Genomic DNA, 27673 nt, shown 5'->3' with positions numbered 1-27673 from the left:
AATTTATTATCACTACTTAATTGCTAATGTATTCAGTAGCCAAAGCTTTCTCATCTGTCAGTAAAAACTAAAGGTTAATGAGTTGAATGTATTTAATTTGTTCTTACCACACAGCTTATTTATGGGTACCACCAACATGAACAGCGAAACCAAGTTCTTAATGATGTCAATCCACAAACAGTCAAGTCCCCATGTTTAAATGAAATCTATGTATTCTTTTTATTAAGAATTGGGTAAGCTGACATAATGAAAACACATAACTGAAAACAAATTTACACTGACTGTATGACTACTGTCCTAAGCCATTACAATATTTCACCGACAGTAACTGGTAGGAGTAATTTGGAAAATAACTTAATCCAGCAGAACAAAAAAACATCGTCAGTAGTACTGAATATATCTCTCTCATATATATATATATATATATATCTATATATATATATCTATATATATCTATATATAGGTTTGCACAATCAGGGAGCAAGGCACATAATGAAATGAGAGTGTACATTTAAGCAGAAGAAAATAGCAACAAAGCTGAAAGAAAAATTGTAACTTCACCTTTACCGAGCTGTGCATAATCATAATGGTTTGAATAATGTCCTCTTATCAGGTACTTTATAATGCAGTTCTTTTTGCCGCCTTTTTCATGCTTTAAAAAACTATATTCCTACACTGTATCTATTTATTTATAACAAAGCTCCCACAGCCTGGATGTCAGTGTAAGCCTTGACTCCATTTTTTAAAGAAATGGGAAAACGAGCAATCCCAGTTAAATATAATGTGCAATTTTCCTTTGAAACAGTAAACAATGATTTTTACAATATTTAGCACAAGCTAATGATACCGTAATTGTACATTTCTATAAAAGGAGTTCACTAGTGGCTAATGATAAAATTAAGCAAAATCATTTGAAACATTCCAGTTAATGCTTATTTTCGAGGAGGGATTATTTACAAGTAGAGAAAAAATATATAGGAAGTAGGAATCATGAAAAGTGGCAGTTTTTGGTATTAGGTTACAATAAATCAAACAATGGACAGTTCCCAAAATGCAAAGACTTTAAGTGCTGCAAGCATGTTCTGCCTAAGAAGAGGTTGAGGCTTCAACAATGATGAGCTTGGTATTAATAGCCATCCGTGATCAATGTGGTCACTTCTGAACTTAGCTACCTTTTAATACGCAGTACTTGCCATCACCCTGACTTGACTTCTCTAAATGTCTTTGGTAGAAAGTGGCCACTCTTCAGCTAGATGAAGCCATCTCTTGTGAGACAGACATTTTTTCTATTTCTGCACAAACTACAAATACTCATCTTCCTTCTCTTTCATTAGCACCTCAAAGTTTGCTTGTTGGATTTTTTTTAAAATGCTATTCCTCCAAGAGAGTTCAAGGCACTGGGGATTATAGCAGATAGTGTCTTCTCTTCAACAAAGAGCAAATGAATTGGAGATGTTTTCCCTTATGTGTTTCTCAAGTATATTCTTTTTATTTAGCAAATTTACTCTACAGCTATATTTCAGGTTTCTTTTACATACAGACCTTCTGAGGGCACAATAAGAACAGAGCACTTGTTTAGTTGGAGAGACAGCCTGGTAAAGGTATAGAGATGTTCTTCTACTGAATGTTTAAAGGAAAATAAATCTTAAAAAATTGTGGGATATTGTATTGCATTTCTCTGTACATCAAATCTCAACTTGTGAGTGATCACATATTCCTACAGGGTTCGGGATAACCCACTTTATATAAATAAGTGATGTCAATAAAACAAGACTCGAAGTGCCAAAAGATACTTGCAACCTGAAAGGGAGTTTTAGGACTAGACATCCTCTCATCAAGTGTGTAAGTCCAAATTATTATACCTACTTTATTTAAAGCAAGTAATTACCTCTGTAATCATACAGGGCCATAGAGGTTTAATTGGTCTAAACTTGAATAAAATGTGAGACATTCTATCAGTTATAATTTATTGGCTCTGAAGGTATATGAAAAAGCTTGTTAACATAAAACTAGGGAAAAAAGGTGACAAAGGGTTCTGTTGGTGGCTTGATAGTCAAATAAAACCAACCCATACCATTACCTGACACTTTTTTTCCAGGCTATTTTATAACCTTACATCCCTGACACAAGGTGATAAGCAGCTCTATTCCCCCAGAACAGCAGCTTCTCAAACTCTAACTGGATGCACAGCTCCTATTAACTCTTGATCTCAGAGTCGTCACTCCACTGGAATTACTTATTCATGACCTCCCAATTTTGTTTAAACTTTGTTGATAAACTCGGCATTGTTTTTAGTGGCAAGTAAACTTACACAGAGAGAGGACTTCCAGGAAAGTTCACAGCCCTTAGCAGAGTATGCCATTGGTGGGCGGGAGCACCTTGATTTTAGAGGACTGTAAAACACCATCACCTCTACATTACTTTGAAATTTTCTCATGAAAATCATTTTCCTGTAATTTTGAAATGTCATCTTTCTCATCTTAAAAAGTCCCCAAAATTAAAAACAAATTTACAGTTAAATGAGTACCTATGAAAACCTTAAGAATACTTAAGAAAAAATTACAGCAGCTAAAGAAATAATGTATTTGAGTAGTAAAAGCCCAGCTGAATAAAACTGCAATACAGAATAGTCTAGCATTTGTATTATTACCTAGAACCTAGTGTAAGTTGTTTTATCAACAGAATAGGCTCTGCTGCCTTTCCAAGTTGGTGCCAAAACTTTAAGCCCAGGGTGGTCTAATTCTGAAATTATCTGTGGTAGAAGTTAAGGGGGTCACTAATTAACTGAGTCACTGGCTGAAATAGGCACCTGTTTGCACTGCCCTCAGCAGCACGATGAGCTCATCCATGCTGTTCATTTTTCAGCACAGCCAAGTCTCAGCTGTCCAGATTTTCTTCTCTGACCAGATGCGGCTATGTGGGGTTGGAAGAGCTGCTGAGCAGAAGGCAGTGGAAGAAGGCACAGTATTAGTGTCCTTTGGCAGCAGGTGTTCTCCACGAACACACCAGAGAAAAGTTACAAGAACAGAGTAGTGTCAAAAAACCAAACCAAAACAAAAAAGCCCACAGAACTACATCCCAACAAAAATCCAAATTTAAAAACACTCCACTAGGGAGTAAAACACTAGAAGTATAATCTAACTTTTTTTTTTTTTTTTTTAATTCAGCGTTTCACAAAAAACAAATGGGAAAGTTGATTAATAGCCTTCTCTGTCTTTGGAGATAGGTAAAAGAAAACAGCCTATTGTAGACTAGCCATTGGATTGGGGTAAGAATGACAGAGTTCTTCCTCTGGCCCTCTTCTCCGTGCCATGAGCATTCTAAAGGATGGCTGCTCTTTCAGGAAAGTGATATGCTGGAAGCTTCAGTTCAAGATGACTATCAGGCAAGAAGGCCTAAGGAATCCTACAATGACTAAACAGAGGCTGTACCTTAGGGCTCAAATCATGGGTGAAGGAAGACTGAGGGCACATTATTGTCCCCCTCCCCCCCAAGCAAAGCTGAAGTCCACCTATATACACATATACGTATACGTATACATATATATAAAGGCCACCATCACAACAAAAACCCTAGTGATGAATACGCCACTGTATTAGTAACTTTACCCCACAAATAAGGGTGATCCTTAAAATACAAAGCTGCAGGCAGAACACAATGGGAAATTCCTTCTCTCGTGAGTTACAGTGGAGCGTGGCAATCTGTATTCAACTATTACCCAAACTGCTGTGCATGTTAATTAACAACGCAGATGTGTTAAAGGTCGCTTTAAAAGCCTAAGGATATCAAGCACACAGAACTTTGAGAACAAATGAAAAAGCCCCAAATACCTTTTAAAGAAGCAGGGCTTTAAAAAATGCACAAAGGTACACATTGCTCTGTAAGCACATGAATATGCAGACTGATACCCTGGGGCCGTGGCAATGGTGAGGTGCCACTTCACATCCTCTCTGGGGCCATACTTTTCTGGAGGTGGCTTTATAGGAATATCTTGTGTATACAGTACAACTTTTGCTTATTTTTGAATTATTTACTATCTCTGCCCCACTGCTATGGCATCACTTTTTCCTTATGGGACAATCCTTATTTTGCACTGGTAATCCGTATTCACAACAGGTAGAGACGTTCATTTACAAGATGTGCTCATTTATCACTGCTGGGATGGCTAGTTTTTATTGTGTAAGAGCAGCTCTGAGGTTGCATTTTATTTGTAATGGTCACTTTATCATCATAAACTGATGAGACAGTACATAGTTCACATACCAAGGAAAATTCACAGGACAAAAAAAAAAAAGCCTAAGTATAATGTGAAGCATACAGGATTGTAGGGTGTGATGAGAGTGATAATTCTGTGTTATACCAAATTGCACATGCATATCATGTATTGTCACTTTGGACTACACTACTCCATCAGAACACCTGGTTAACCTGGACAAATCTCCACAACCAAGCTATGGCAAGCAAGAATCCTAGTGCACTCCAGCAGCTGAGGATGAAATTGTCAAAAAGCTCATTTATATTTTTCCCTCCCTGTAGGACAGTCCCATGCTTAAACGAAGTACAACCTGATTAATGATACCTGCACAGGGGCCAGTTTTGTTCTTTCCTAATCACCCATCCTAGAGCAACACACAAAAAATACGCATTTCAGAAGGTAACTTTGTTTTTTGTAATGATGCACTATTTCGGACATGGGATGTGTATACTTGATACAGCAATTGTCTACAGATATCTACTATCAACGTCTACCTAAAGCACACACTACAACTGGTGGGATGGAGCATTCCAGGGGTACCGTGTCAGACATTCTCTCACAACAAATCAAAGCAAGGATCATGAAGCCAAGCTTGATGAGGCTTCGCAAAGCTTATGAAAAAGATTCCAATGGTACAAAAAGAACTACCCGGGATTATAGTACTAAATTATCCATGTATTGTAGGTGAAGAGCTTACCTGTGACAGAACACATCCTAGATACGGGTGGGATCATGGCAGCGATACTGCAACTAGAATGGTTTGGTTACATCATATATTTACTGCCTATGCACGAGCACGAACAGATACGGTGTCTGTGAAAACTTCCCCATACTGCACTATTTCTCCATCCGTGATGCTGACAGAGTTTCCTGATTTAAAGTGCCCCTTCATGTACAGTCATGAAGTGTCAGTCAAGCAGTTCGAACTTCAGCCAAATGGGGAACAAACAAACACAAAAGCCCCATTGGTACACCAAACATTCTGTTGTCTTCTCAAATTGAGACACCAGCACATAATCCATCTATTCCTTAAGATATAATACACAACGTGCACAGACAGGCTGTGCATGGACACTTATAAAATGCCTTCTAAATAAGTCATTATAAGTTTTTGGTCCAATCCACGTGATAGATAATAGAAATCATAAGGGACAGGATACAATCCCCTTCCAGGCCTCTTCCACCCAAGATACACAAACCCATTTTCAGATTAGGAGAGAAAAGGAATAAATAGATTCACTCTCAGCTATATATATATACATATACACATACATATATGTATACATATATATACATATACATACACACACTATATGTGTATAGCTATGTGTGTCCACGCAAATGTACACACACATAGAGCTGGATACTACCTGAATAACAACATCATACTAGGAGGCTCTGAACACCAGAATTCATAGGTGATCAGGTGAGCTGATTGTAGAACTGATTACAGACACCATGAAAATAAAGTCCTATGGTAGCTACTACCAGTCTCTTGAGAGCTTGGTATTCTGGTCTCTCTTGGGGGGAGCGGGAGGGGGTCCTCTCCGCAACGTTGCATAGCCCGATATATGACTCCCTCCGTAGCCAGCTTTCTGTTGATCAGAAAGCAGTTCAGGGGGGGGCGGGGGCAATGCCATATCATCCATGGTGGCTGTGGGTTCTGCTCTGGACATGCGGGAGGAGGAGAGTGAGCCATGCCGGGTGATGGACTTCCGTTGCAGTGTCCTGTTGAGGTCAGCTAGGAATCCAGGCTGGACACTAAGGCTGGATTTGGGAGAGGTGGGCACTTGTGGCACAACTGTGGCCATTGTTGGCTGCTCAGAGATCTCTGCTTGAGTGAGGCGGGTGCTGTCATTCCGTTTGGGTCGTGTGGGGGGAGGGGCCTTCTTCACGGATGTTTTGGACCATGGCTGGGGTTGAGGATTGACAACTGCCACTTTTGGAGAGGTGTTTCCCGAGAATACTGCCGGAATCTCTATGGGGGGCAGAGGAAGCTCTATTTCAGGTGGAGGAGGTGGAAAGTCAGAATCAGATGGAGGAGAAGGAAATTCTACCACGGAGTCTTTTCCACGTCCACTCAGAACGGATGCTTTTGCTGATACACATCCTTGTTGGAGAACTCCGGGAAGGTTAACTCCAGAAAGATTCAGTTTTCCAGGTTTGGGGGGTGCTGCCGGAGGGGGGCTCTCTTTGCTGGGAGACCCTGACGGTTCTGCTGGCGATGCGAACTTGCTCACTAGACTGTCTACCGAGGGTCTTTTGGGCTCAGGGTGCTCTGCGCAACCGCTGGACTTAATGCTGGAGTTTCGCTGTGGGGTTGGGGGAGGTTTCTTTGCCCCGGGGCTGGACGTCTTACTGGTCTTTTTGCCAGGAGATCCACTTTTGTCGGAGGCAGAGGCTGGAGAAGCTGTGGGTGTGGCTGGCAGTGGTGGCGGGGCTGAGGCCAGCGGTGGTGGTGGTGGTGGTGGTGGTGGTGGTGGTGGAGGAAACACCAGGCTGCTCTCAGGTGGAGGAGGAGGGAAATCCGGAGAAGGGACAGGGATGGAGCTGGGCTGCCACTTAGGTTTTGCTTTTACAGCAGGAGGGGACTGAGGGGCCACATTTGCTGTGGGGGGCTTTAAGGGCTGTGACTCCACGTGAGGAGGGGTTGGGGGGGGCGGAAACTGGCTGGCTATCTGCTTCACTACCGAGGGCACCGAGGGCACTGGAGATAGTGGGGAGGGAGGCGGTTTTACACAGAAGCTCTGCTGCTTGGGTAACGTGGGTGGCGGAATAGGGCCAGGAGGAGCAGGGGGAGAGGGTGGAATGTGGGAAACAGGAAAAGCTGGCTGCTTTTTTGCGGGGGGAGCCGGAGGAGCAGGTGTAGGTGGCACAGCTTGTGTCATGACAGGTGGCACGGTCTTGGTGCCGGTCGGTGGGGGCACAGTCACAAGGGGTTTGGGGGGTGCCTGGGGAGGGAGGGGTGCAGGGGCAGGAGGGGCAGGTGGTGGTGTGGGAGGAGCCACTTGAGTGGCATGCTGCACGTGATGAATCTTCAGCGGGGGAGGGGGAGGGGGAGGGCTGAACTGTGGGAGGCATGGGGTGCAGGGCACCGGTTTTAGCTGGGCCATAGCTGAGCCCGGGGTGGGGGGTGGGGGTGGAGGAGGGGGTGGGGGAACCACTCCATTGGGGGGCACCAGGATCTGAGGTTTTCCTGACTGTGGGGTGGAAGCCAGAGACTGTATCACTGAGGGTGGTGGAGGCTTGAATAGGGCTCCCGAGTGCTGAGAAGCATTCTGCAGCCTGGTTATTGTGCTGTACTTGACAAACATCGTGGCTGCTGAGCCTGCAGAAGGTGCAGACTGGCTGGGCAGGGGAGGGGGAGGTGGGGGGGGAGGGGGCGGGGGTGGGGGTGGGGGCGGGGGCGGGGGCGGCAGAGGTGGGGAAGGCTGTGAGGCGGTGTAGGGGGTGACCAGCTTGGGCTGTGGGGATAAAGGGGGCATAAGTGAAGTGTAGGGTCGATTCAGAGACTCCATTCTGGCCTAAAAGGAGTATAAAAGGGGTAGTGGGATGGGAGAGAGAAAACACAACAAACACAACAGTTACAGAGGTAAGCTTTGCGTAAAACTAAACAGCAAGGAATCTGGGACATGCAAGAAAGGACTCAGCAGTGGGACATCACAAAGGCGAAAATCGGACTCCCTGGGCAGCAAGGCACAGCATTTGATCACCCAGCACTACTCTCAAACGGCAAGACTGCCTAAAAATCTAGGAAAAAGGTCCTGCTGCAAAAGCTGTTGAGGGGTGACGGGCGGCCTGATTTCTGAGCCCTGACTTTCTCACACCTGCCCTGAATGGGCACCCCCGTGGGTGGACCTCCGAGCACAGACCCCACCCGGACTGTGGCAAGTGGAGGCGTGATGGGTCGAGTTCACCTTTCAGTCTGTGGCTGCATCCACATCAAGCAGATGCCATAACTGGGTTTAGGAGTGCTGGTGGAGGGCCTCCTGAGGAATGAGGATGGCTTTTTGATGCTAGCAAGCGGACACGTGAGAATATGAGAATGTTCAGCAGGCGTGCACAGTCACACAGGAATGAATGAGCTTGACACACACACTCGTGTTCGTGTGAGACATTTGCATCCAACATGCACAGAAGTCCAGCAATGCAGGTAAAGGGGGGGGGGCATTCTTTACATTTGTGTTACTGGAAAATACATAAAGAAATGCTTCATAAACATTACAGCAAAAGATCATTAAAATACCATCACAGAAAAAGCCAGGAGAAAATGAGAGGAAACCTTTGAAAACTAGAGTAAAGAAGATATATCAAGAAATGGGAATGAGAGTTTGCCAACAACCTGCTGACCAGCCCATCTGGGCATCTCTGGCATTGCCTGAATTACCACATTTGGTCATCCATTTCACGGAGCCAACTCACACAAGAATGTGGTTCAAGTACTTTTGAAAAGAGCAAAAGAAGGACCCTTGGTTTATTAAGTTTGGGTACATCTTTTAGGTTCTTTGAACAAACTGTGAATATCCAATATAAATCATTTGTTTCCAAATTATGAATGACATCTAATTAGCGTCAAAAATGCTTAGGTTAGTAGACTAGAAGGCTGAATTCTAATGCCCATTAGGACACTCACATGTTTCTTTAAAAACTGCACAAAATAAAAGCATTAGTTTGGGAGATTTGGTTACAGGAGTCACCCAGGTTAATGTGTTTCCAAGGAACAGTCCCTGACCTTAACTTGACCCTGTCTTGGCTGCTGCAGGGGTGCAGACCTTAGCTGTGCTGGCCTTCTCATTTGGTACCTGAGGCTGAGGTAACAGAAGAAACACAGGGGTGGGGGGTCAAGACAAACAGGCTAGAACCCCTACACAGCAGGGTGCACGCTCCTGAAACTACTAAGGCGAACTATGCTGCTTCATCACACAGCATTTGGACCTTTGTTTTCCTTGGCCTTTCATTTCAAATGCACATGGAGAACACCATTAAAAATTTAGTAAGGGAGAAGACTTTTCTTTAGATACCTGAATTGTATAAATCTGCTTTTCTACATATATAAAATTATTAGTACCAGATAGGGCTGTTCACCCAAATTGATTAAGTGGGGAAAGGCAGACCATAATTTCTTAAAAGTATGAACCCCTGATATGGGAGTTAAACAAACTGGCAGTGTTTTGAGAATTTAGGTCATTAGAACCAATTCTCAAATATTTATTTCTAAGACAAAGTGTTTCATCCCCACACTACCACTAATGCCTCTAAGAGCCTACTACTAACAGCCTACTAATGCCTCTTCCCGAGGGCCAGTTTATCAACCACATAAATAAATAACTGGATAAATTAAGGGAAAATATCTGTTTAATTCACATTGGTGAACACACTTGTGTAAAGTGATTCAGACCAAAACAACAACAACAACAACAACAACAACAACAAGAAAAACCACAATGATTATTGGGTAAAAACACAACAGTCAGGCCAGGTGTGCCACTGGTCCTTTGGTGATGGTGTGGACTCCTGCCTGCTCAGAGGGCAAGGACAGCTGGGACACAACACTGCCCACAGAACTTCACAGGTAGTGTGATATGATGTCTTCTACTTGGGCTAAAGAACCTCTGTATTTCTGAATAGTCTTGCAATAATCATACTCGTCCTTCAGTGTCATTGAAAAAACTACCATACAAAGCTCAGGGATCCAAAATTTTAAGGGGATTTATCTGAATTTAGTCTTCCACATATACTAAAATTTGAGAGAATTCATCAATGTGCAGAGAAATGCCAAAAAAGCATAAAGGAAAAGACGACAAAGGAGTGAGTCTAAATTAAATTAATAACAAATAATGCACCATAAGCAGCTTCTCTGGAACAAAATTAGGGCACTGGCACTAAATGGCGTTACTCCATCCAAACTGATTAAGGGTGAAAAAGAAGAAATTGTTATTTCTTAAAAATGTGAGCCACTGATAAAGTCGTTAAACTGCTAGTTTGAGATCTTAGGGCATTAGAGTCAAGTGACAGATACTCATTTTTGAGGAGAAGTCAAAGTAAGAATACTGAAATAGGGCCCAGAGAGTCCTAACCAAGGAATAAAAGAGCAACAAACTAAACCCATGAAACGTCAAACAGATTTCTTCCTATCAATGAACACAAATGTGTTACCTACCTTGCTGGACTCTTCTAACTGAGTGCCCCGTTTCCAGGCTTCAGAGAAGATGGAGCTCACAATGCTCTGGGAGCGGACATGTCCTGCTGGCTGAGTGTCAGACACTCCACTGTCAGACTGGTTCGAATGGTTTGACTGAGACTCTTTAAAACAGATTTTCAAAAATAGGATTAAATAAGTCATTGTTGTGACAATGTGAATGTGCACACTTAGAGAGCTCTTTTACACAAGACAAGATGCTACGCCACAGTGCAACAAGTTACTTTTACTCAAACTCATTTCACATAAACACTGTCTGGACCTTCCACTAGAAAATTTTTATCTTAGGGCTAATAGGAAATCTTGATTCTTTTTAAATAGTTCACCATGACAGGCTGACCGTTACAATGAAAGGTTCGTGTAACATTACTGGTATCCTGAAAACTTCTTGTAAGAACTCCTGGCAATTAAGAGAATCAGTAAACTACCAATAGAGGAGTTGAATTTTTTTTTCCAATCACATCTTCATTACACCAAGACTCAATCTTTGTATACACCCCTGCTTCAGACCATCCTAGAGAGTTCTCACTTACAACTTCAGATCATACATGAAGACTACTTCCTTTTTTGCCTGCAGTGACTACTACTTAGAACTACACCTGTGTGAGAAGTGTTTTCTAGGGATTCAGGTATTGGCACCACAAGGCAGCCACACTGCAGCCTGGCCTCCTGGTAAGGCAAGAACACCTCTTCGAGGGAGCTGGGTATGAAGGGTACACTGCAATCTGACATCCAGGGAACTGGGGAGATTAAGTCACTGGACCCCAAGTCAGGCAAGATAACCATGCAGAAGGAAGCACCTAGCTCAATGATGGAGATTCAGGTGTTAAAGTAGTCCCATCCAATACTTGGTGAAGGGGGGGTTATTATCAGATTGCTTTATTAATCAAGTCCAGCCAAGGTAGCCAAAGAAGTACACAGATGACAGCCACAAACTCCTATGGATAAAGTCAGGACATATCCTCAAGGCAAAAATATAAGCTATGAGATAAAACCTACTCTGTTTTCTTCTTTCTCCACCATCTAATTGCTGAGTGTTTTTTAAGCTTTTAATTTTAATTCCAGTATATTAACATACAGTGTTATATTAGTTTTAGGTGTCCAGTATAGTGATTCAACAATTCTACCCATTACTGAGTGCTCATCATGGTAAGTGTACTCTGTAATCCCCATCACCTATTTCACCCATCCCCCGCTCCCCCACCCCTCCTCTCTGGTAACCAGCAGGTTTGTTCTCTATAGTTAAGAGTCTGTTTCTTAGTTTGAGTCTCTTTTTTCCTGTTCGTTTGTTTTGTCTCTTAAATTCCACATGAGTGAAATCATATGGTATTTGTCTTTCTCTGGCTTATTTCGCTTAGCCTAATGTTTTCATGCTGCATCCTTGTTCTTCCAAATGGCAAGATTTCATTTTTTATGACCAAATAATATTCCATTATGTGTGCGTGTGTGTGCGTGTGTATACCACATCTTCTTTATCCATTCATCTACCAATGGACTTTTGGGCTGCTTCCACCGTTTGGTTATTGTAAATAATGCTGCCATAAATATAGGGGTGCATATATCCTTTTGAACTAGTGTTTTTGCATTCTTTGGGTAAATATCCAGTAGTGTGATTCCTGGTTCTATTTTTAATTTTTTGAGGAACTTCCATACTATTTTCCACAGTGGATGCACCGATTTGCATTCCCACCAACAATGCACAAGTGTTCCCTTTTCTCCATAACTTCAACAACACTTGTTTCTTGTGTAATTGCTGAATATTTTTTAAAAAGTTGCAACTTCACTAGTGTATGTCCCTATTTAACTGCTATTCAGGACAACAGCCTGTAAGATAAGAGGCTGGAATATGTGAATCCTTGAGCTCTCTTCAGCATGAATGCACATGATTTTGCAATTTATATTTACAAGGCTGCATAATACTTAACACACTGTATAAGAAGGGATGATGCTGGACTAGGAAAAGGCACCACACCATGTCATAAAATGTGTGGAAGAACCCGCATCAATGCTATATAAATTTAAAAAAATATATTATGGCGTCTGTTTTCTCAATCTTTCCCTGAATTTCTTTTTCTAAAATCTTACTTGTGACATATTCTTACCTTGTCTTTCTCAATCCATTGTCTCAAAAGTGTCTTCCCTTTTTAATAAACATTTTTACAAGAGTTTTAGATTTATAGAAGAGTTGCAAAGCTAGCAGAGTTCCTGCACACCTAGCACCCAATTTACCTCATTATTAAGTTGCTACATTACCCTGGTACATTTGCCACAATAAAGGAACCAACACGGATACATCACTGTTAACTAAACTCCACAAGCTTTTTTTGGACTTCACTTCTAGTTAGTTGTCATGTCTCCTATGACAGTTTCTCAGACTTCCTTCGTTTTTGATGACTTTGACAGTTTTGAGGAGTAACAGGTCACGTATTTTAGAGAATGTCTCTCAATTATTATTTTGTCTGATGTTTTTCTCTTGATTAGATTGAGTTATGAAATTTGGGGAAGAAGACCAAGAGAGGCAAAGTGCCAATTTCATCACATTATGTAAAGGGTACATGCTATCAACAGGACATATTACTGAAGACACTGACCTTGACAACTTGGCTGAGCTAATTTTTGTCAGGTTTCTGCACTGTACAGTTACTCCCCTTCCCCCACACCTAACCATCCTCTTGGCAAGCAAGTCACTCTGCCAACCCACACTTAAGGGGGGAATTAAGCTCCATCTCCTTGAGGGAAGAGTGTCTGCACAAACCACTTAGAACTCTTCCATCCAGAAGATCTGTCTCTTCCCCATTTATTTATTCAAGAATTTATATCCATGTGGACTGATGGCTGTTTATTTTATAATTTGGGTTATGATCTTATGTTATTTTGTTGTTCCAACTGTTACAGCTTTGGTCCCTGGACACTCTCTCAGGTGGCTCCTGTGTCCCTTCGCACAGACTAATCACTGTGTTTTTTGAGCACTTCCTTCATTACAAGCTGCTCCAGGCTCCTCTTATTCTCTGCCACAGCCCTAGAATCAGCCATCTGCCAAAGAGCCCTAGTTCTTTTGTTCTGGAAAATGGAATTAGAAAACCAAGATCTAGGCTCTCTGTATTTTCACTGCCACTGGGGTGTCACCACTCCTAGCCCTCTCTGTGGACAGTACTAGGAAATAAATGTATGTATACACATTCTCATTTTGTTTCTTAGAGATGAAATAAAGTCATACAACTTTTTAGTCAAATACTTCTTTTTTAAAAAGCCTGTATTTTGGGGCAAGTAGGTGGGTTAAGCGTCTGACACTTAGTTTTGGCTCAGGTCACTATCTCCCAGTTTCGTGAGTTTACTCCCACGAAAGGCTCTGCACTTGGCAGCATGGAGCCTGCTTGGGATTCTTTGTCTCCCTCTCCCTCCCTCCTACTTGCACTGTGTCTGTTTCTCTCAAAATAAATAAATAAACTTAAAATTTTATTTTAAGTACATAAAATAAAAGTCCATGTTTTTATTTTATCTTAAAGTAAAATAGATTTTGAAAAGTAGAATTTTCTTAAAGCATATACACATAGCCTGGTAAAAACACAGTAAAAGATTAATTCATATGTTGTACTAATAAATAATGAGAGGTTTTTTTTTTTCCAAATACCTCTTAAAGTCATTATTTCTTTCATAATATGTAAGTACAAACAAAAACATTCTGCTTTTAGAGGACATAGTTACTCATATTCATGAAATATTTTGAAGGGAAAGAAGCATTTTTAGGTGTGATCACTGCATACTTTAAGGATGTGGGAATCTGAAAATAAGTACCTTTTGAGTATCACTGATTTTCTGTGAAAACTTTAGTTAAGTTTGATGACTTAAACAGCCTCCTTAACTGTGATACTGAACTAATTCTAGTTATTTCCACTCTGTTGAAATGTCAGGAATCCTCTGGGGAAGGAGGGCAATTTCATCATGGATTCTCAGTATGGAGACTTTCTCCAAGGAACTTTTCTACCCCTGAGTATGAATCAACAGTTGTTTTTTGGCAGTATGATTTTTTTTTTTTCCATTTATTTACTTGAGCATAGGGGGTGGGGCAGAAAGAGGAAGAGAGAGAATCCCAAACAGGCTCCACACTGTCAGCATGGAGTCCGATGTGGGGCTTTAACTACGAAACCATGAAGTCATGGCTTGAGCTGAGATCTAAGAGTCACTTAACTGATGGAGCCACCCAGGTGCCCTACTATGACTGAGTTTTAAATAAACTTTACAAATATATAACACTCCTGAATTTACAACTCTATACTGCTGTTCCATTTCAAATACATTTGTGATCTAGCCCATGATATTGTCCCCTCTAATCACCAAAAAATTTATTTTATACTTTAGACATTAGGTATAGCTCTGCTTTTAACAACCATGCTGAAATAACCAGGTCTGCCTGGTTCATAGAGATATCTTCATATTGGCAGTAAATAGTGCTTTCAGTGTTTCAAACTACCTGGGATGCTCGAAGAACTGGATCCTGATTTAATGCTGGAGCTGGATAAGGAAGTCCAATCATAAGCCGACTCTGTCCTCTTCAAGGCTTCTTGATAGTTCATGTAGAGCTGTTTCCCATACTAAACAGAAGGCAGTAAATGGTGACGTGAACTTTACTGGGTATGATACAGATGGGTGAGGTAAGACGGGATGCATTTCTGTTTACTGATTCATAGTTTGCATTAAAATTAATACCTATAAATACTTCAAAAGTTATTTTATTACCAGTAAATTATAATCTACTCTTATTTTTCATTTTAATAAAGATATCAATAAATTAACACTTCATTCATATTCCTTATCAATATAAAGATTTTTTTTGTTATTCCTAAGGCAACTCTGATTTTATAGCTATAATAAATTTTATTTTACTTAATGGGCAAAAATATTCCTTCATGTATTATGTATAATCTTCTTCAAGATGTCCTTAAAATTTTTTTCAAGAACTTCCTTTTTTTAAAGAGTTTTAGATTCACAACAAAATTGAGAGGAAGGTACAGAAATTTCACATATGTCCCTGCTACTACCCATGCACAATCTCTCTTTTATCAACATTCTCCACCAGAGGGTGCATTTGTTTCCATCAATGAATCTATATTAATACCTTATAATCAAAGTCCATAGTTTACCTTAGGTTCACTCTTGGTGTTGTACATGCTATGGGGTTTGAAGAAATGTATAAAGACATGTATTCACCATTACAGTATTACACAGAGTATGAATATTTTCACTGACCTAAAAATCTGGTGTCCTGCTTATTCATCCCCCTACTCCCACCTTGAAGCAATTTAATTCTCAAAAACTTTCTTTGACTTAGGCTAAACTCTGCTACAGGACAATCATGTAATGTGTTCTCCAGAGCCAAAATAAATCACTCTGATGCTACACTTTTACCAGCAGTATGATTTCATGGATACCAACTGTTAAATGTCTATCTCCTCACCAAGGAAAGAAGACATTTCAAACATAAAACTCAGAAAACACTGACAAAATCATAAACATGAAACGATTAGAATTGTCATGACAATCAAAACCACATGAAACATCTCATCATATTCTATCATCAAACCAAAAACAAAACAAAACAAAAACAAAAACACCCTACCTTTGCAATGCGAATACCATTAACCCACTGATGCAGGGTCCTCACATCATCACAACAAAGGTACTTGATATACTGAGATTTCTTCTGGATCTGTGGGTGCTGCAATATTAAAGGCAAAGTCTAATTCAGTCCCCTGGAGAACTAAAGAAAAACTCTATCAAAGCTGAAACATACCCTGACAAGTTATAGGCCATTAGAGTAATGGCCAAAAATAATTTAAACCTCTTATGTGGGCATAAGGCCAAATAAAATGGCCCATAAGAATTTTTACAAAATAAACTACAAAGAAACTTATGTTAAATTTTAGGTCAAGATATATGCAAGGTAAAAAATACCTTCATGTCATGGCTAATTCCCAAATACCTTCTGTATTTCAGAGAAACAGAGGCCATCAAGGTTAACAAATCAATATAACTCTTCATCTGTAAGACTATGAAAGGGAAAATTCTGATTTCACTTTGAACCCATTGGAATCATGAGTTCAGAAGACTCCAAATGAGAGCATCTTCGGTAAAGCTTCTAGAGCTTCTGTGGAGGTGAACCAATGGGTGGAGTGGGTGAAGTGCAGGACACAGCACCTAAGACAGAAGTGGGTGCTCACACCTGGTGCAGTGGTGCCCCCTTTGTGGACTGAGCACTGCTCTGCACCCCTTCTACCCACAGCACGTACCCTCCAAGGAATGAGCAGCCTTTCAACTGCATCATCAGAATGAGTTTTCACAATCCAATGTACTTTTCAGCGGCAGCTAGGATGGGAGATGACTGACCAGACCAACTACACAATGCAAGTGCTAGAATGGGCTGAAGGTATTTTAACTCTACTGGGCCACAACCTGGAAAGAAAAGCCCCAAATCACACTTGGTTCTGGATGTAATGGTTGTTAATTTATTACTTCTTTTTTCAGTTATTCTGAAAAAACTTTGAAATGGCTATATTTTACCTGGGGAAATATTTACGATTATGTTCAATTATGAGAGGCTTTAAAGATTCTCTAACCACATTTGTTGTGGGAATCCATGAGATCAATAAAATAAGTTGGTTGAGCATCTCACTCTAAATTTTGGCTCAGGTCATGATTTCACGGTTGTGGGATCAAGCCCCCACAAAGGACTCTCCGCTAGGGATTCTCTTTCTCCCTTTCCCTGTCCCCCCATGCACATCAGTCTCTCTCTTCCTCTCTCTCTCTCAAAAGAAAAAAAAGATCCATCTCTCTGGTCTACAGTGTAAGAAATTTAAATCCATTTATTTTATTCTATGCATTGCTTTAGAAAGCTCAGCTCCTATAATAAAACATTTAATACCAAAACCAATTTAGTTACTAAAGGCTATAGTCAAAGTTTTAAACAATAAGTCCTCAGCAAAAAGAGGTTAGCAAAACAATACTTAACAGTTTTCTCTCCTAATTCTATAGGTTCCACGGCCTTCTCTTGGCATATATTTCCTCATCCTTATTAAATTACATTATAATAAACCACCATAGCAATCTTGAAAAAGTAAAGGAGGACAGGTAGAGGAGATGTATTTTCCATATAAGAAAGAAGAATTCTATGTCATTCATTCATGTAACAGAAATATTAAGAACTGTTAGCCAAATCTTTAAGTAGGTGTTGGGATATACTGTGAGCAAAACAGAAGTCACAGTTCATGCAGAAGATAAAATGGGATGGGGCGCTTAGGTGGCTCAGTCGGTTAGACGTCCAACTTCAGCTCAGGTCATGATCTCGCAGTTCATGAATTTGAGCCCCATGTCGGGCTGGGTGCTTACAGCTCAAGAGCCTGGAACCTGCTTTGGATTCTGTGTCTCCCTCTCTCTCTGCCCTTCCTCCCTCACTCTGTCTCTGTTTCTCAAAAATGAACATTAACAAAAAAAAAAAAAAGATAAAATGGGATGACTGAAAAAGAGCTTTTTTCAGTATTGCCAGCTAGCTCTTGAAGAGTAGCTGTTCTCCATCTCCTGCTTCACTCAGGCACTGCCTACAGGACACAGTGTGGACATCTGAACAAAGGTCTACAAGGTGGCACTCAGCCTTTGCCACCACCCCCTCTATGGTGATTCACAAACCGTTCTTGACTGATTCCTTCCATTTCCCGAGAGCAGGGCTACCTACCACGCATGGGCATTCAACTGCAGCAGTGGCCCTGCCTGAGCGTTTGTGTTCTACTCATTCTCTACATTAAGGGAGTATTTTTATCAATAAAATATCAGAGAAAATCAAAGAGAAACAATCCTCCATCCTCTCATTTCTCTAACCTGGGAATCCATATAACACCCTGAAGAATACTATGGATATGATTATTTGAGTATCTGCAGATTACCTGCTAGTTTAAAGTTCATTTTTGGACCTCATAACTTCTCTTTTTTACCTTCCACGTAATAGAGACAATCCTTCTATAGCCTTCATTACAGTCACCCAGGCTCCGCAATAATACCTCAGGCAGTTACCTGTTCCACCAAAATATTATTTTCTTAAAACTGGCATTTATTGGGGTGCCCGGGTGGGTCAGCTGATAGAGCATGGGACTCTTGATCAGGAGTCATGGGGCTCTTGAGCCCTATGTTGGGTGTAGAGATATAAAGTGGCATTTATTGAGCACTTAGTACATACCGGGCAATATGCTAAATATGTCACATATATTAATTAGTGCATTCCCTCCTCAGGAAAACCTGATGAGTTACATATTACTATCTTCACCAAATGAAGAGAAACTGAGGCTCAGTACTCCAAATTGCTCACATATTCATGCTTATTAGTGAAAGAACTAGGATTTGAAACCATGCCATCCATTCCAGGGCCTGTACCTTTAATTATAATGTCATACTTCTGTCTTATTTGTGGTGATATCTTCTTCCAAAAAATGATGCCTCTCTCCTCTTTTTCCCCCATTATCATTCCACCACTGTAAACATCACACAAGAGCTAGGAGCAAGTGTGGAGGAAACATTCTTTGTCAAAAACCAAAAGCTTAACATTTAGATTCTTAAAGATTGCAAAGAAAATACACACACACACACACACACACACACACACATATATAATCAAATTGTTCCCCTAAACAAATTAACAGCTATTTTATCATTTCATCTTTAAAACGATGTGGATTTGGAAAGTTTGCATTCTCTCATAAAGGAAAAAAATCTGAGGGGTGCCTGGGTGGCTCAGTCCATTAAGCTTCCAGCTTTTGATTTCAGCTCACATCATGATCTCACAGTTCGTGGGTTTGAGACCTGCACTGAGCTCTGTGCTAAGAGCATGGAATTTGCTTGGGATTCTCTCTCTCCCTCTCGCTCTGCCCCTCCCCTGCTGTCTCTCTCTCTCAAAATAAAAATGAATACACTTAAAAAAACAAAGGAAAAATGTGAGAATTAAATAAAAATATTTAAGAATACAGTAGGAAATTCCAGATTACTATTGTACTATCAGATTAATTTTCTCTGTTTATGCCAAAAATTCGATTGAGATAGGTAATTCTTTTTTTTTTTTTTATGATTATTTATTTTTAAGAGAGACAGAAAGACAGCATGAATGGGGGAGGGTCAGAGAGAAGGAGACACAGAATCTGAAGCAGGCTCCAGGCTGTCAGCAGAGCCCGACACAAGGCTGGAACTCACAAACTGCGAGATCATGACCTGAGCCAGTTTTGGATGCTTAACCGACTGAGCCACCCAGGTGCCCCGAGACAGGTTAATTCTTAAAACTAAGTAAAAGTAATGCTCTAAAATCACAGTCCAAGTGCCAAAGGAAAACCACTGAATATATTACCCATTTATTACTTTGGAAACACAAATAGGCTTGAAAATTAATTCTCTCACTAACATGTAAGAAGTTAAAAAACAAAATACATAACACTCAATCCTACTACTTCCACCATTATCATATAACATCTTTCTTTTAATAATGGTGTTTGAAGTTCATTTTCATATTCCACCTCTAAATATTAACCATTTTTTCCTTCTTACCTAACATACTAAAATAAATTACTTTGCCTCATTTCTTTAGGAATAAACATTTAGACCTGGGTAAGATGAGCTATCTTCCAACAATTATGGTATATGTATTTTAGAAATGTAAGTCTCCTTTAAGTAACGTATATACACGCATACACATGTATCCAACATGTACGGAGCTCTTTCAGATAATAGATAACGTATGTCCTATTTATTCCCTCATTGTCATATTTCATGAGTAAACTCTTCCCATGATTTTTATTAATACCTTTAAAAAAACTAATTGCTGGGGCGCCTGGGTAGCTCAGTTGGTTGAGCGTCCGACTTCAGCTCACGTCATGATCTCACAGCTTGTGAGTTCGAGCCTGGCATCAGGCTCTGTGCTGACAGCTCGGAGCCTGGAGCCTCCTTCAGATTCTGTGCCTCCCCATCTCTCTGCCCCAACCCACTTGCATTCTGTCTCTGTCTCTCTCAAAAATAAATAAACATTAAAAAAAAAAAAATTAAAAAAAAAAAAAACAAAAACCTAATTACTAAGGGGTGCCTGGGTGGCTCATTCAGTTAAGCGTTGGACTTCTGCTCAGGTCATAATCTCATGTTTCGTGGGTTTGAGCCCCATATCTGGCTCTGTGCTGACAGCTTGGAGGCTGGAGCCTGCCTTGGATTCTGTGTCTCCCTCTCTGCTCATACTCTGTGTCTTTCTCTCTTAAAAATAAATGAACATTAAAAAAATAAAAAAATAAACTAGTTACTAAACAATGTGCTTTATTACTTTCTACAAGTGTGTATTATATTTCCTGTATCCTGCATTTTACTGGAAGAAGTGACTCAGTCATTATAGCCCAAAGGTGATGAGTAGAATCAGACCCTATAAATATTTACATTTGTGTAGATCCTGTGTGGCAGCATTTTTGGGTTTGTTAGAACTCATATGCCCAAGAATAAAAATACTTACATAGGCAAAATCTAGTACAGACTTTGCAGGAAAAAAAGGCAGGTCTTAAATACTAACAGTTGTGTCGTCTCAAGAACATTGATCCCTCTAAACCTCAGTTTCCATATCTGAAAAATGGGGACTCTAGAACAGATCTGTGTGACACTGTCATGCAGTGCTTCTAGCGCAGTGTCTGCTACCCTAGAGTTCTTCGATAAATGACAGCCATTATTTTTACTACTATTTGTGCCTAGCGGTATGGTTTCAGTACATTGAACATTTTTAGATATAAATAGGTAGGCAATATAAATATATGAATTCAGCTTAACCTACTTCACTAAAAGCAAATATGAAGTACATAAATTACTATATAAGCTAACGAACAACTCCTCTGAGCAAAAATATTCCTGACCTAAGAATTCTGTGAGCTGCAAAAGGGATTAAAATAATAGTGGTCATAATTAATTTTGGCTGTAAGAGACACTGTTTGTTGCCTTCCTCACAGCTATCTCTTCTCCCCTACTTCTTTTCTGAAAGAGCCTCAATTTTGTTTGAGAGTCTGTCAATCCCTCATCTTAGGGTGTGCATTCTGATTAGGCTAAGCCAAAAAATAATGGAATTAACATAACCAAGGAAAGACCTGTACTACGAGAACTATAAAACACTGATAAAGAAATGGAAGATGACACAAAGAAATGGGAAGACAGTCCAATCTCATGGATTGGGAGAACAAATCTTACAACGCCCATATTACCCAAAGCAACCTATAGCTTTAATGCAATTGCTATCAAAATACTAACAGCATTTTTCATGTAACTAGAACAAATAATACTAAAATTTGTATGAAACCACAGAAGACCAAAAATAGCCAAAGCAATCTTGAAAAAGAACAATGAAGCTGGAAGTATCATAATCTCAGATTTGAAGATATACTACAAACCTGTAGTAATGTATTACTGGCACAAATAAAGGACACATAGATCAATGGAACAGAATATAAAATTCAGAAAGAAACCCATGCTTATATGGTTAATTAATCTATGCCAAAAGAGGCAAGAATATACAATGGGGAAAAGACAGTCTTTTCAACAAATGGTGATGGGAAAACTGAACAGCTACATGTAAAAGAATGAAACTGGGCCACTTTCTTACACCATACACAATAATAAACTCAAAATGGATTAAAGACCTAAATGTGAGACCTGAAAACCATAAAACTCCTAAAAGAAAACACAGGCAGTAATCTCTTGGACATCAGCTCTAGCAACATATTTATGAGTATGTCTCTTCAGGCAAGGAAAATAAAAGAAAAAAAATAAACCCTTGTGGCTAGTCGGTTAAGCATCCAACTTCAGCTCAGGTCATGATCTCACAGCTTGTGAGCTCGAGCCCCATGTCAGGCTCTGTGCTGACAGCTCAGAGCCTGGAGCCTGCTTCTAATTCTGTCTCCCTCTCTCTCTGCCCCTACCCCACAAAATGAATAAATGTTAAAAAAAATTATAAAAAAACACAAACTATTGGGACCACACCAATATAAAAAGCTTCTGCACAGCAAAGGAAATCATCAACAAAAGGACAACCTACAAATGGGAGACGGTATTTGCCAATGATGTGTCAAATAAGGGGTTAATATCCAAAGTATATAAAGAATTTACACAACTCAATACCCAAAAAGACAAATAATCTGATCAAAAAATGAGCAGAGGATCTGAACAGAATTTTCCCAAATAAGACTTACATATGGCCAACAGACACAGAAGATGCTCAACATCACTCATCATCAGGGAAACGCAAATCAAAACCATAATGAGATATCACTTTACAACTGTGAGAATGGCTAAAATCGAAAACATGATATAGCCAGTGTTAGGATATAGAGAAAAAGGAACGTTTGTGCACTGTTGGTGGGAATGCAAACTGGTGCATCCACTATGGAAAACAGTATGGAATTTCCCCTCAAAATTAAAAATAGAATTACCATATGATACAGTAATTTTGCTACTGGGTATTTACCCAAAGAAAACAAAAACACTAATTCAAAAAAATACATGCACCCTTATGTTTACTGTAACAATATATACAATAGCCAAATTATGGAAGCAACCCAAATGATAGATGAATGGATAAATAAGACATGGTGTGTGTACACACACACACACACACACACACACACACACACAGAGGAGTATTCCTCAGCCATAAAATAATGAGATCTTGCCATTTGCAACATGGATGAACATAGAGAGTATAGTGCTAAGTGAAATAAGTCAGAGAAAGACAAACAGCATAGGATTTCACTCATATGTGAAATTTAAGAAACAAATGAACAAAGAAAAAAAGACAAAAACAGACTCTTAAATACACAGAACTGGTGGTTAAGGGGGCATGGGTGGGGGGACAGGAGAAATAAAGGGGATTAAGAGTACATTCTTCTTAATGAGCAAGAAGAAATGTATAAATTATTGAATTATATTGTACACCTGAAAGTATTAAAACACCATCTGATAATTGTGCTTCAATTTAAAAAATAAAAAAAAAAGGTACGCATGTCCTCAGGCCAATGATTCTCAAGAGAAGGACTGTTGGTAGCTCCTGGGAAATATTTCCTCACTCTTAGACAAATACAGGGAGTAACAGTCCCTCTTCTGCTGCTGGATTTTTCTAGATCCACTGCATCATGGATCCATCATCCAGGTGATGCCTAGAACTACAGTGGTCATCTGTACCTGTGAAGTAAGCCAGCCTGAGGATAAGCTGATAAGGCAGAAGATGGAATAGGGAAAGAAGGAAGAAATTTCGGTTCTTACAACCCTGACTCCTTGAAATATTTTAAGGAGTAAGGCAACTCTTACTATCTTCATGTTATGAGACCCCTAAATAACTTTCACTTATATGGGTTATGTCTATTGATACTTACCTTATAAGAAATTAAAACTGAGAAAAATTAAAATACAAAAGTATACAAATATATGTTCCATTACCTAAGACAGCAAAATTATCATCACATGTCATGTAATCTCTTAGAAAACTCCACAATACATTTGTGAGAGAATGAGAGTGTAAAAGACAAATAACACCTCAGCATTACCCGAATAGTAATTTTGACACCACAGGCCCCTTGACAGAGTTTCAGGGACTCCCAGGGAGCTTGGACTTTATTTTGAAAACTACTGGATTGAGCTACTTTGTAATGACTTTTAAAAAATTCTTTGTTGCTATAACCTAAATGATACAGTGGTATTCTCCAGGAAAGGATTATTTAATAAAGGGGTACCATTACAATACAGTTAATTTTACCAAAGCAATGAAAACTCTACCCCCAAACTCAACTGACAATTCTCAGAGAAAAGAAAAATCAATGATATAAACATGTAGACATAAGTAGTTACCCAAGAGGTAACTAAGATGGAACCAATGAGGAAAACTTAAGTCATCTCCATAATTATCTTGAACTTTTATTTTTACTTTTTTAAATGTTTATTTATATTTGAGAGAGAGACACACACACACAGAGTGCGAGCAGGGGAGGGGCAGAGAGAGAGGGAGACACAAAATCTGAAGTAGGCTCCAGGCTCTGAGCTGTCAGCACAGAGCCCGACCTGGGGCTTGAACCCACGAGCTATGAGATCATGACCTGAGCTGAAGTTGGATGTTTAACCAACTGAGCTACCCAGGTGCCCCTATCTTGAATTTTTAAATGTTTTCTTTATCAGTGTTCCAAAGATTACTAAAAATGCACTAAAAATATCAGTTCTCAAAAGCACAGTTATGGTCAGTGTGAGAAGCTCAAAAGTTTGGATAAAAGAGGGAAGAAACTCACTAAAAACAGCTCAGATGGGTCATAATATATGCATTGGCTAGCAGGGTTATGGTTTGCTGGAAAAAGTGACAAAAATCATTTCTGGACCAGATATGAGCCAGTCCACTTTGAAATTGGGCACACTGCCCCCTGATGGTTCTGCTGGGTAAATACAGGAAAAGAACTAAAACACAAAATACCCATTTCCCACTTTTGGCTTTGATCTAAGTTTCCTAAAATTAGCCTGCTTTTAGATAAAAATCTCAAATTTAAAAGTTAAATATTTTGTATATTCTGACCCAAAGCTTATACAGTATCCATTTCTTAGCAACATCAATCTAATTAGGGCTGTTGAGTTAGTAGTCAGCTGTGGTTTAAGCATATACTTCTTTTCCTTACCATCCTTCACTATTCTCTTCAAAACTTCAAGAGAAGGCAAAAATAGTATACTTAATAGAGATATAAACTATTCTAAAATGTCCAATAACTAGTTCTATGTCTAACATCAATTAAAATTCCTAAAAAGAGGGGTGCCTGGGTGCATCAGTTGGTTAAACATTCAACCTCAGCTCAGGTCATGATCTCGCGGTTCATGAGTTTGAGCCCTATGTCGGGCTCTGTGCTGACAGCTCAGAGTCTGGAGCCTGCTTCGGATCCTGTGTCCTCCTCTTTCTCTGCCCCTCCCCCCGCTCACTTGCTCTCTCTCTCTCTCTCTCTCTCTCTCTCTCAAGAATAAACATTACATTTTTTTTTTAATTCCTAAAAAGAGAAACATGCTTACCTTTAGCACCAGACAATAATCTGTGGGTGCTTTGTATTTGTTCCGATAGTCCTGTCCATAATAAACATTGACATGATCCAGTTGGAGAAAGCACACCAGTTCTCGAGAGACCTAAGATAAAAACACCCAAAAGACTGAATGAACAATAATATGTAAAGAAGCAAATATCATACTTGGTTAACAGTTTCTAGTGGAGAATAAAAATTTTGCTTCGTGGAAATAGTGATATTTTGTAGATAACAAGACAGTGAGATTCTCTATAAATGTTCCTTCTTTTATCCATAATGCAACAAAAAGGCAGTCCATTTCACTTACTGCCTGCCATTCACAATGAACACACTTACTTGGAAAGGGTGGCATTTTAAAGAGACTTTAAATATAATATAGTATATTAAATACAACATAGTATAACAGAGCTCTGGAAAAAAAGAATCGTGTAGTTCAGTGCTTGTAATGCATATCTCAAGTACAATGATTCTTAAGTCAGCGTTTCCTCACCTTAAATAGAGGCAACAAAATATACCTCTTAGGATGGTGGTTAAGACTGGATAAGATGATGCTGTGAAGAGTTTAAAACAGTGCTGGTCCCTAGTAAGCAGAGAAGTGACAGCTACCAAACGGGCCCTCAGCAGGAGCATATTATCCCAGTGAGGCTGAAATGCCTATAATCCCAAAATTGTATTCTCCCCAAACAGTAACAAGCAAAACCTACTCTGACAGAAGTTCCAAAAATACTAAATAACAGTATGATTTCAAATGTGACAAGATGATTGAGATGGTCCCAATGAATGACCAAAGTGTGACCACTTTCAGGGGTCTTTTTCTTTATAACAGATCAGTAAACAAAGCAGTATCCTGTGTGTCCTACGAGAGTTGAAACCATCAGAGCCTGGATTCACCCTGTCAGCATACTCACTGCAGGTTAAAATCAATTGCCATAATGAGGAAGCTCAAAAGCCAACAGAAGGGACACACCTTTGCTTTTCCTTTAGGGACATAGTAGATACCAGATGCTCGCAAGAGAAAATAACGCTTTTTCCAGGACTTTTTACCATCATCTTTCAGCCACAGGACTCCTTCAATTTCTGGTACAGTTACAGAACTTCCACAGAAACATTCCTAAAATAAGAAGATGATTTGGAAAGACATGTGATCTTTTGATTCTCAAAACAAAACTGTGTTTAGCCTGTAAAATCCATGATACTATAAACCAAAATGGCTTTGTAGTAAAACCACATTGCTAATTTTACCTCAGTTAGAACATCCTATTCTAAACATCATGTAGATTTATTGTGAAACAACTATGGCTATCCCTATGAACTTCCACCTGACACTTAAAAAAAAATTTTTTTTAAATGTTTGTTTTTGAGATAAAGACAGAGTGGGAGTGGGGGAGGGGCAGAGAGAGAGGGAAACACAGGATCTGAAGCAGGCTCCAGGCTTTAAGCTGTCAGCACAGAGCCTGACATGGGGCTTAAACTCACGGTCCATGAGATCATGACCTGAGCCAAAGTTGAATGCTTAATTAACCAAGTGAGCCACCCAGGCACCCCCCCACCCTTTTTTTTTTTTTAACTTAGAGAGAGAGAGAGAGAGAGCGCGCGCACACGAGCGAGCATGGGTATGCAGGTGCAGGTGAGAGGGGCAGAGGGAGAGAAAGAATCTTAAGCAGGATCCATGCTCAGGGTGGAGCCTGACTCAGGGCTCCATCCTATGACTCTGAGATCATGACCTGAGTCAAAAATCAAGAGTCAGATGCTCAACCAACTGAGCCACCCAGGTGTCCCTACCTAACACTGTTTTGAAGAAAGTAAGCTGAACTGTCAACTGAGTTGCATGTAACAGGATTTAAATGCATCTGTAAACAGCATTTACACTGTAACACTAAATTTAATAAATTAGTGTAACACTAAATTTAATAAAAGTCTCAGAGCTAACATAAGCATTAGATTTTTTCTCAAAATTAACAACACATTTTGATTAGCTGTCAAACTAAATTTTAAAAGAAAGCAACATGCTAAGTGATAAATTAAAATTCACAATTTAAAAATTATCAATTTATATGATTCTAAAACAAAGAGGTCATTTATTTTCTAAAGATTTAAAACTAGGTTGAAAGCAATGTAAACTCAAAATTATGA

General features: G+C 39.7%; 1 protein-coding gene across 2 annotated transcripts in view; it reads right to left on the bottom strand.

Moving 5' to 3' along the window:
* Positions 1 to 194: 194 nt before the first annotated feature.
* The window catches only part of RAPH1 (Ras association (RalGDS/AF-6) and pleckstrin homology domains 1), a 105456-nt gene continuing 77977 nt past the window's right edge, over positions 195 to 27673 (bottom strand). Inside the window, exons 9-14 of one of the 2 annotated variants that reach the window (XM_049615089.1) lie at positions 26508 to 26651; positions 25533 to 25643; positions 16072 to 16170; positions 14926 to 15046; positions 10416 to 10558; positions 195 to 7779 (exon numbers count right to left, since the gene is read on the bottom strand). In XM_049615089.1, coding sequence (XP_049471046.1) covers positions 5740 to 7779; positions 10416 to 10558; positions 14926 to 15046; positions 16072 to 16170; positions 25533 to 25643; positions 26508 to 26651 — 2658 coding nt within the window. In that variant the 3' untranslated portion in view covers positions 195 to 5739. Of the gene's footprint in view, positions 8444 to 10415; positions 10559 to 14925; positions 15047 to 16071; positions 16171 to 25532; positions 25644 to 26507; positions 26652 to 27673 lie in introns of both variants that reach the window. The other variant, XM_049615090.1, reaches the window with a different exon arrangement.

The sequence above is a fragment of the Panthera uncia genome (genome assembly GCF_023721935.1).
Source record: "Panthera uncia isolate 11264 chromosome C1 unlocalized genomic scaffold, Puncia_PCG_1.0 HiC_scaffold_3, whole genome shotgun sequence".
NCBI lineage: Eukaryota > Metazoa > Chordata > Mammalia > Carnivora > Felidae > Panthera > Panthera uncia.
Note: the sequence above shows the minus strand (reverse complement) of the source record. Positions and strands in the feature narration are given on the sequence as shown.